The following is a 9705-nucleotide window of genomic DNA, read 5'->3' as shown; positions in this document are numbered from 1 at the left end:
AGCGGAAAAGGGCGCAAACCCGCTTAGCCCGCGACGGCGCATGCGTGCCGTGCTGCTGTCGGGGAGGACGGGGAAAGCGTGGAGGGCTGAGCGCAGTGGGGCCCGTGAGTCCAATGTCGGGCCCCTTTGAGGAGCGGAGCGGGGTGGTGTCCTGCGCCACTCCGTGGGGCTGCTGGTACCAGACCCTGGAGGAGGTGTTCATCGAGGTGCAGGTCCCGCCGGGCACCCGGGCTAAGGACGTCCAGTGCAGCCTGCAGAGCCGGCACCTGGCTCTGGCCGTGCGCGGGCAGGAGGTGCTCCAGGTAGCGCTGCGAAGGGGGAGTCTGGCCGGCTCGGCTGCCAGTGGGGCAAGGCCTGGCCTGGGCCGCAGAGCTGAGGGGGAGTTGTTACAGGCAGTCGAGACTGGCGGGGTGCGCTTGCTCTGGCGCTGGTTCACTGACACCTGGTCCTGGCTGCCCTGGGGAACGTGTAACCTCTTCGTGCCCTTGCTCGCATTGCTGAGGAGCCTTGGGGGAGACGCTGCTTCCAGCCCCGTGGTATTAGATTGGGGGGGGGCTGAGGGCCCATGTGTCGTTGACCTGGACCTCTGAGTGGTATCTCCTTTGGCTATAGAGCGTCGAGTGGTTGGGGTGCAGCCCGTGCAGGGAGCTCTGAACATTTTCGACCCGTGTCCTGTGTTAGCAAAGAGTTTGGAATTCAGATTGAAAAACTATGTTTGTTGTAAAGTTCAATGGAAACCTGCGAAAGGCCATACACAAGGTAAATAGGAGTAGGTTGTTTAACACAGAGAATACTAGACTGATAAAGTGGGTCAGGCAATATACAGAAAGCTTTCGAGTTTGCACAGCTCTTCTTCTGGTCTAGGCTGGTCTAAACTCCCAAGTTTGTCTTTTCATCAGCAGAAGTTGGTCCCTTAGAATATATTACCTCACCCTCTTTGTTTCTCTAATATTGTGGGACTGACACAGCCACAACAACACTGTAAACAATTCAGAATATTGTCTCATTTCTCAATCCTTGAGGTTGATTATTTTCCATTTAGGGGAGAGACAGTTCAGTAACTTTATACCCAGGGTCTTAATTTTTTTTCTTTTTTATGAAACCTGCTAGTTCCTTTCTTGTTTGGTTTTGCAGTTTCTAAAAATACCCAAAACAGTTTTGAGGGAATTAAAATACTTCCTTGCAGTGCTTGAAATTCAAACTGTAGTATTCTACTAGTACATGAGAACCTAAGTGAAACTGAGTAGAAATACAAGCATAGGGGTCCACTTGTTCAGTCCTCAAATTAGCATAACTGATTTCATAGAATATCAGGGTTGGAAGGGACCGCAGGACGTCATCTAGTCCAACCCCCTGCTCAAAGCAGGGCCAATCCCCAATTTTTGCCCCAGATTCCTAAATGGCCCCCTCAAGGATTGAGCTCACAACCTTGGGTTTAGCAGGCCAATACTCAAGCCGCTGAGCTATCCCTCCATTTGATTTATGCATTTGAAGATGGAGATCTTACATTTCCCCTTCAGTACAAAGTGCTGTACAAATAATGAAAATACTGTATTGGTAACATAGGTAATGACTTTTACAAAATTTATAAGGAGTCCGGTGGCACCTTAAAGACTAATAGATTTATTTGGGCATAAGCTTTTGCAGGTAAAAAACCACTTCTTAAAGCGTATGCCCAAATAAATCTGTTGGTCTTTAAGGTGCTACCCCACTCCTTGTTGTTTTTGTGGATACAGACATGGCTACCCCCGATACTTTACAAAATTTATATTCGTCTTGGCACTGTCCCTTAAATATTTTTAAGTTACTGTATCTACTTACAAACAGTACATTACAAAGTTTGTCTTTAACGTATTTCATTAGCAAAAAATAAAACACATTTAATGATGATGCATTGTAGAATATACATAGGAATGAAAGAATCAACTTTCTAATTTAAAAAAAATTAGAAATGAGAAATTTTTCAAAGTTGTTGCAGTGTAAATTCCATTTGCTTTCTCATTGGCACTGGTAATTAGCAATTCTTTGCATCATTATAATTTATTTATATTGTGCCATAGATGTGCATGGCACTTTACAGACATACTGGAACCTTGATGGGAAGTCGCATTAAAATGGGAAATCCCCTCCCCCCCACTGAGAAAGACAGTCCCTTTCATTGAATGGAGATACTGAAACAGTGACAGGTATTTTTATTGTATTAAGCAATTATTTTTAATAATTAATTTTGCTTACTTTCTTAGGTATAATAACTTTTCAGTGCCAGGTTGTCCCTTTTTAAATCGTAGGAAGTTTTCAAACTTCTGTATAAACTGGGAGTAATGTTTTGAGATTCAATATCAATCAGATACTGATAAGCTTCCATTTTACTTAACCTTGTAAATGTCTTTTTCAGGGTAGACTCTTTGACTGCACAATAGCTGATGAAGCGACATGGACATTAGGTAACTATCTGCTTCTTTTAAATGAAATTTTGAAAGACAGTTAAACTTCTGTGTGTTCAAATCTTTCTCCACATGAGAGTTTATTTCTTTTTAAGAACTAGAGTGTACTATAATTGAAGAAAGCAGATCATGACACAAACATACAGTTCTTGGATCACAATACAAAAACAGCCTAATGACGTCTTTGTTTTTTTAGTGAGAATCATAGAAATTAGAGATGAAAGGAAAATATTAAGTCATCTAGTCCATTTCCTACCAATGCAGGATTGTTCCCATTAGTATACTTTGGAGTGCTGGTACCATTGATCTAGTCGTAAATGTCGTGAGCAATCAGACCTGATTGAGAGACTGTTGTCCAGGTTTTTTTTTCCCGTTGAGGTTCAGCCTAAATTTTTCTTTTCTTAATTTCATCCCATTATTTTGTTATATCTCAGTATGCTGTCCAAAGTAATTCCTTGCCGCCTTTAGTGTTGACCATTTTGAAAGTTGTTACCATGACCTCAGCTTCATTGTTTTCCCTTCATTGTTTTCCCAAGATACACATACAGTAACTCCTCACTTAACATTTTAGTTATGTTCTTGAAAAATGTGATTTTAAGCAAATCCAATTTCCCTGTAAGAATTAACGTAAATAGTGTGCGTATGGGGGGGTAGGTTCCAGGGACATTCTTTTTGTCAGACACAAGACATTCTATATACATACAGTATACATTTTAAACCATTTTAAAAAAGCAATTTAATACTATACTCTGCAGTGATGACTGTGAAGCTCAGTTGAGGTGGTCGAGTGGAGGGTGGAAGAGGGTGGATTGTGTGGCTGCTCCTCTTGCTGTTCTTGTTGAACAACTAAAAAAAAAACACACGTTTTGAGATTGTTTTGCTTTCCTTCCCACCCCCCGGTAAATTTCTTTATAGCAAGTCATTATATGACCAACTCCCCTAAGCACTTTGGAGCTGCGTTCCCTGTCAGGATCGTCATCACTAAGGATTTGCAAGCCAGCTTCAATAATTTGGAAAGCTTCAGAAGGATGTTTGGAAGTCAAATTTTGATGGATTGGTTCTTCTTTTACTTCTTGGCCCTCTTCCATTGCTCTCATCACCTCTAGTTGCATCAGATCTTCGTTGGTTAGCTCTTTCCCGTGTTGCAGAAGTTGTATAACATTGGCTTCTTCCACCTCTTCAAAACCTGCTTCCTTCGCCAAGCTGAGGATATCTTTCTTCATAGCGAGGACGACATCTTTAAATTATTTTAAATCATTGACACTTTCAGGCCACAACTTCCCCCTCATACCATTCATGCATGCCTGAGTAACTTCAGCCCAGGACTCACCAATGTTATTGATGCATTTCAGGATGTTGTAGTCATGCCAAAATTGCTGAATCGTAGGTTTGCCCCTGATGAGCTGGTCGAAAGTACAGCGTAAGTAATACGCCTTAAATGCAGCAATGGCTCCTTGGTTCATGAGTTGGATGCGTGATGTGGTGTGAGGTTGCAGAAAGACAATTTTGACGTTTTCGCACAGGTCATCCGGTTGATTGGATGAGCCGGTGCATTATCAATAAGCAATAAAATCTTGAAATCAAGATTTTCCTTGGCATAGTATTCCTTCCATGCAGGGACAGCAAAGAGAGTCAGCCATTCTGAAAAAATAGCTCCAGATCTCCAAATGACTGGAAGGTATTCCTTTGAAAATCTCTTGAGAGCCTGTGGTGTTTCCGATTGGTATACTGTCAGTGGTTTCATCTTCGTGTCTCTGGCAGCATTACCACCTAGAAGCATGGTTAGGCCGTCTTTAGCTACTTTAAATCTGGGCGCTGTCTTTTCCTCTCGGGAAATGCAAGTCCACTTAGACATCCTCTTCCAGTAGAGGCCCGTTTCATTGACATTGAAGACACGCTTAGGGGAATAGCCACCTTCCTCAGTTATTTTCTTGAGATAGTCAGGGAATTTTTTAGCTGCTGCCGTATTGGCACTAGCCACCTCACAGGACATCTTGATGTTATGCAGGTGGAAGCGCCTCTTGAACCGATCAAACCATCCCCAACTTGCGATGAACATCTCTGTCTGTGATCCTTCACCTTGGTATCTCTTCAAATTGTCATACGAGCTAAGACAAAAAGTTTGTATCATTAGCAAATTTAGTTTTGGTCCTCTATCCACACTGAAAGAAGATGCTCCATGTTTTCCAGCAAACTACTTCTTGATTGACTTATTGTTGGAGCACTGAGAGAAGATGCTCAATGTTTTCTAGCAAACTACTTGTTGATCGACTTATTGTAGAAGCACTAAGTGGTGTTACACACCAAGCACTAGCCCTGCTCTTGTTGGCATTACTCCGAATTGTTCTCACAGTGGTCGGGGTAAGACCTAGAGTGATACCAGTGTTTACTGCACATTCGCCTGCATCAAAATGCCTTAACATGTCTAATTTAGTACCCAAACTAATGGTTTTCCTGGTTTTCTTACTGCTGGTGGTACTGTTAGGTTCTCGACTATCACTTGCTGGACATTTTTGACTCATGATGCTGGGTGCTACTCCTCTGACTGCGCATGTATGTGCTACTCTTCCCTTCCTTCAGCCTTGAGTGGTTGGAGTCATGCAGCATCAATCAACTATTGAAAGGGAAAGAATTTGGAAAACCCATGTCATTCTTCATGGTAATCTGCTCCCCTGTTGGAAGCCCTGTGGGTTTAGGCTAGGACTAGTTATGCAGTCATTTTCGCTTGCAGGTTCTTACTTTCACAGGAGCCCTGCTGGAGGACCAAAGGCCTGTCTTCCAGGGTGCCCTGGAAAAACTGGTCCTGCTGTACCTCCCATAGTAACCACACACTCAGCACTGGGATAGCACTGCAGCCAATGTAGCTGTGACTGTTGTCAGAGGAGGAAAATAAGGTTTGCTGCAGGGCTGCACTCCTCCCTGCTGTGTGCATGCAGGAGCAGAGAGATGCAGCTGGCACTGAAATGAATGGCAAAGCGATGCTGAATCGTTGGGGGGGTAGCCTGCACGTGGAGTGTGTTTACAAACGTACAGTAGTTGGGAGGTGCCCCTGCCTTACCCTACGCAGGCACAGCCCGCTGCAGACAATGAGGTAGGCAAGGAGGCTGAAGGTGTCTGAGTAGGCTCCTGAGTAGGCTGCAGGAGGCTGAGTAGCAGCAGCAGCAGCTTCCCCCATTGTGACTCAGGTAAAAGCACAGCTGCCAACTTTGCTGGGGGTGTTCAACCCTTGGCTCCGCCCAAGGCCCCACCTATTCCCGCTCCATGCTGTCCCACGAGCATGCTGCATCCTCACTCCTCCCCTGCCCTCCCCTGCCTCCTGAACACTGCAAAACAGCTGATTGCAGTGGGCAAGAGGCGCAGGGAGAGGGGTGCAGGGGAGCTGATAGGGGTTGCCGACCCACCCTGGTTCCAAGCCCCCACGAGGACTGGCTGCTCTTCCAGAGAATCCTGCAAGCTGTGGACAAAGCAAGCGGCCAAATTGCACAACTTTAAATGAGCATGTTCTCTAATAGAACAGCGCGGTAACAACAAAACCGGTAGGACCTTAAGTGAGGATTTACAGTATTAATATTATTAATCTTTCCTCATCAGTCAGTCCCTCTAGAAAGGTTCCACTTAGTTTGGAGGGAGGAAATATGTATACCATGTTTTAAATAGATGAATAAAGGAATCTTTTTTTCCCTTAAAGTTTTCAAGTTTTCTTGCTACACATTGGTCTGGACTTCTGAGTTTGTCTTCGTTTTCAGTGAATGAAATATCTTTTTGCATAGGTTTTAAGAAGAAGTTTCACCAGAAAATTCACTGAATTATTAATGTTGAATTTGGCTGAAAAAGAGTATAGCACTTAAGAAGTCCAATGGTTATTTCTATTTTTCTTATGAAGAGGACAGAAAATTGATACGTATTGTTCTAATGAAAACGAATCGAGATGCTGGAAATTGTTGGACCTCTCTGTTAGAAAATGACTATGCTGCTGATCCTTGGGTACAGGACCAGATGCAGAGGAAACTTACACTGGAGAGATTCCAAAGAGAGGCAAGTCAGAGGAGACTAATTACTGTTTGTGTCTTATTTATACATATTCTGCTCAGGTTATGGCCATGAAACAGAAAAATTCTTTTACATGCATCAGAAATACACAAAGTTAACCCATTTTTACTGTTTTATTTTAACCCATTCTGGTTGATTTGTCACGCAGTCGGTTGAATCTTCATTAGGATACTGAACTTTGCCTATAGGATGCCATTCGGCACTTTGAGAGAACCTAAAACTCTTCTTTTAGAATTTAAAAAAGGCATTAGTTTTGGAAAGTAATGCATAGTTTATTCAGAATCTTGACATTTGACTTCAGTAAAAGTTGCAAGTACCCAACAGCAGGAGAATTGAGCCTTGAAAGAGGACCTGAATATGGTAGTCGCTCTCTGAATGATTACATATCTGTATTTAAAGTTTATTTTTCAAAATCAAGTTTCCTTGAGTATATTTATACAGAACATACAGTCAAAACTTTGTTTGGAAGACAGAGAGTAAACTCACTGGGCAAATAATTCCTCCTTTATTTTGAATAGATTTCATGCTAATCTTGTTTCCCAGTGCTGTGACTATTACTTATAGCACTTCACCATCTTTGTGTACTAGCATTAGTAATTCAGCAGAGCTGTGGGAATAGAGTTTATTAGCTAGCAAATGCTGAATCAGCACAATTTTTTGTTTAACAAAAAACAACAGCATTTTTATAAAAATTAGCTATCCAGTACTGCAGGAACTTCCCCTTTCAGATAACGATTTAAAGGGACACTGTAAAAGTCAACAGCTGTACTATTTAACCCCACTTCCTGAAAACATTTTAAAGATTTTCTTGATATGGAAATCTTGCTGCCTCCTAAACTTGGGATGGCAACAGCCTGCAAACTCACTTCTGCAGCTGGGCAAGCCACCAACCAGAATCCCAATCTCCCTTTGTGTGTAATTGCTGATGGGTGTGTGCAAAAATTTTTCACTCTCCCTAGAGAATTTCAACTGTGCCAATTCCCAGGAACATAAGAAGCAGAAGGTTGTGTGCTTTTATCAGTTTGGGAGAGTGTTAACAAAATTTGATTTATACAGTGATATTTTATTTATACAGTATTAACCTTTATATGAATTTTTCTTTTATCTCTGTACAGAATCCTGGCTTTGACTTCAGTGGGGCAGAAATTTCTGGGAACTACAGCAAAGGGGGACCAGACTTTTCCAAACTTGAGAAATAAACTTCTTTCAGCTGTGTTCCAAAGAACAAGAGAAATAATATGTTAAACTGAAGGAGTGAAATATGTCGTTGCTAAAGATTTCACCTGTCTACAGAATGAATGTCATCAAATACTGTCTCCGTGGATAATTACAGGGGATTCCTTTCAGTAGGATCAAGACAAACAGCAAAGTTATAGAGGCTCATTTTTAAATGTGTGCTAACTTTGATATTAATGGAAAATATGCATACATGGAAAATGTACTTTAAAGGTGTCATGACTGTTTTTAAGCAGTATGGATTTGTGGAAATATTCCACAATGAAGTGAAATAGAGGCACAGTTATAGAATGCTACGTGAATGTCAGCACTCATCCTCTTGTGGAGAATTAATCCTACAGGCAAGCTATCTATCATTATCCTTAACTTTAAAAGGACTATATTTTCTAAGTTTTAAAATGTACTTTGTAGCTCTCACTTGATTAGCAGCCCTCTGACGTGTGTTAGTAAATTCAATTTTAAAACCGCAGTGGCAGAAACAAGAATATTACTCTTAAGTGCAGAAAATAAGGTTTGACATTTTAGTGTTGTGCCAAATGTTGCTGAAGGACAAACTGTGGCAGCAGAAAGTCAGAAGGTTTAGGTTGAAGCCTGGGCTCCAGTACTTGTAGGTCTACTTACAGTATAATAACTTAGTGGAAGGAGAAGACGTTTTGATTTCTGAAAGGGTGGAATACTTTGCCTGTAGGATGCAATTCTGTGTAATTAGAACCTAAAACTCTTCTTTTAGCACAGGGGTGGGCAAACTTTTTGGCCTGAGGGCATATCAATGTTCCAAAATTATAGGGTAGGGTAGGGTAGGGAAGGCTGTGCCTTCCCAAACAGCCTGGCCCCCACCCCTTATCCAACCCCCAGCCCCCACTCCTTGTCCCCTGACTGCCCTCTCTCAGGACCCTCTGCCCCTAACTGCCCCCTGACTCCCTGTAAACTGACTGCCCTGACCCCTATCCACACCCCTGCCCCCTGACAGGCCCCCCAGGACTCCCACACCTATCCAACCACCCCCTGTCTTCTGACTGCCCCCCAGAACCTCACTGCCCCTTATCTAACCTCCCTGCCCCCTTACCATGCCGTCAGACTACTAGGACTGGAAGCTGCGCTGCCCGGCTGGAGCCAGCCACGCCACTGCATAGTCAAGTGCATCTGGGCAGGCCGGCGGCTTTTGCAGCCACACTGCCTGGCAGGAGTTCGCAGCCTCACCTCCCAGAGCACTGGTGGCACAGTAAGCTGAGGCTGCGGGGGTGGGGGTGGGAGAGGAGACAGTAGGGGCGGGCCTGGGGGCTAGCCTTCCCGGCCAGGAGCTCAAGGGCCTCCCCAAACAGGCTGTAGTTTGTCCACCTCTGTTTTAGAATTTAAAGAACTGTTTCAATGTGAGAGCTAACATATTGCATCTCTTCCTGACTAACATACTGAACAAAATGTTGACTTACATGCCATTGTGCAAAAAAATAAATGCAGCTATGCATTTCTATTGTCCCTACTTAGTATACAGTTTGAATTTAAGAAAACAAATTTTAATTACAGGTTTTGGCTGGAGCTTTAGTATTATGTGCTTTGTATGAAAGTTACATATAGAAGACTTTCCTATTTTAATCCTTAAGGTAGCCAGCAGAGACTGAGTATATGTCCAATATATATTATTACAAAAGCCAAATCATCTCCCTGTCTAAAAGAGTAAGCTGCCTGCATAATGCTTTGCACCATGGTATTAATGTTTACAGATAGACTGGTAGACCAGTTCCTGATGTGAATTCCAGAGTAGAGGTCTCTTCATTGACTATGATCTTCTAGCAGCCACCAATCCATTAAAATCTAAGGCTTAATTAAGACTGTCAGCTGATCAACAGTTATGGGTGTAGAAAGGAAGAAGTGAGTGTAGGGTGCAAGAACCTAATCCATTTGTAAAATACTGTCAACACCTTCCATTACACCTAGGAGCAAATATAATAAAGTTACGCTCTTGTAACATACTCCC

The 9705-nt window shown here is 42.8% G+C and overlaps 1 protein-coding gene across 1 annotated transcript; it reads left to right on the top strand.

The window, feature by feature from the left end:
• Positions 1-113: 113 nt before the first annotated feature.
• Positions 114-7946, top strand: NUDCD2 (NudC domain containing 2). The gene is made up of 4 exons (XM_038414668.2): positions 114-302; positions 2396-2444; positions 6328-6479; positions 7610-7946. Exons 1-4 carry the CDS (start codon positions 114-116, stop codon positions 7691-7693), a joined length of 474 nt encoding a protein of 157 aa, XP_038270596.1. The 3' UTR covers positions 7694-7946.
• Positions 7947-9705: the final 1759 nt, after the last annotated feature.

Source organism: Dermochelys coriacea, chromosome 8 (genome assembly GCF_009764565.3).
Source record: "Dermochelys coriacea isolate rDerCor1 chromosome 8, rDerCor1.pri.v4, whole genome shotgun sequence".
Lineage (NCBI taxonomy): Eukaryota > Metazoa > Chordata > Testudines > Dermochelyidae > Dermochelys > Dermochelys coriacea.
Note: the sequence above shows the minus strand (reverse complement) of the source record. Positions and strands in the feature narration are given on the sequence as shown.

What these genes read in the sequence shown, in the direction of transcription:
- NUDCD2 (XM_038414668.2), top strand. Translation starts at nt 114, where the DNA reads ATGTCGGGCCCCTTTGAGGAGCGGAGCGGGGTGGTGTCCTGCGCCACT. An exon ending in TGAAGCGACATGGACATTAG is followed by an intron (nt 2,445 to 6,327) that starts GTAACTATCTGC and finishes TTTCTTATGAAG; the next exon opens with AGGACAGAAAATTGATACGT. An exon ending in TGGAGAGATTCCAAAGAGAG is followed by an intron (nt 6,480 to 7,609) that starts GCAAGTCAGAGG and finishes ATCTCTGTACAG; the next exon opens with AATCCTGGCTTTGACTTCAG.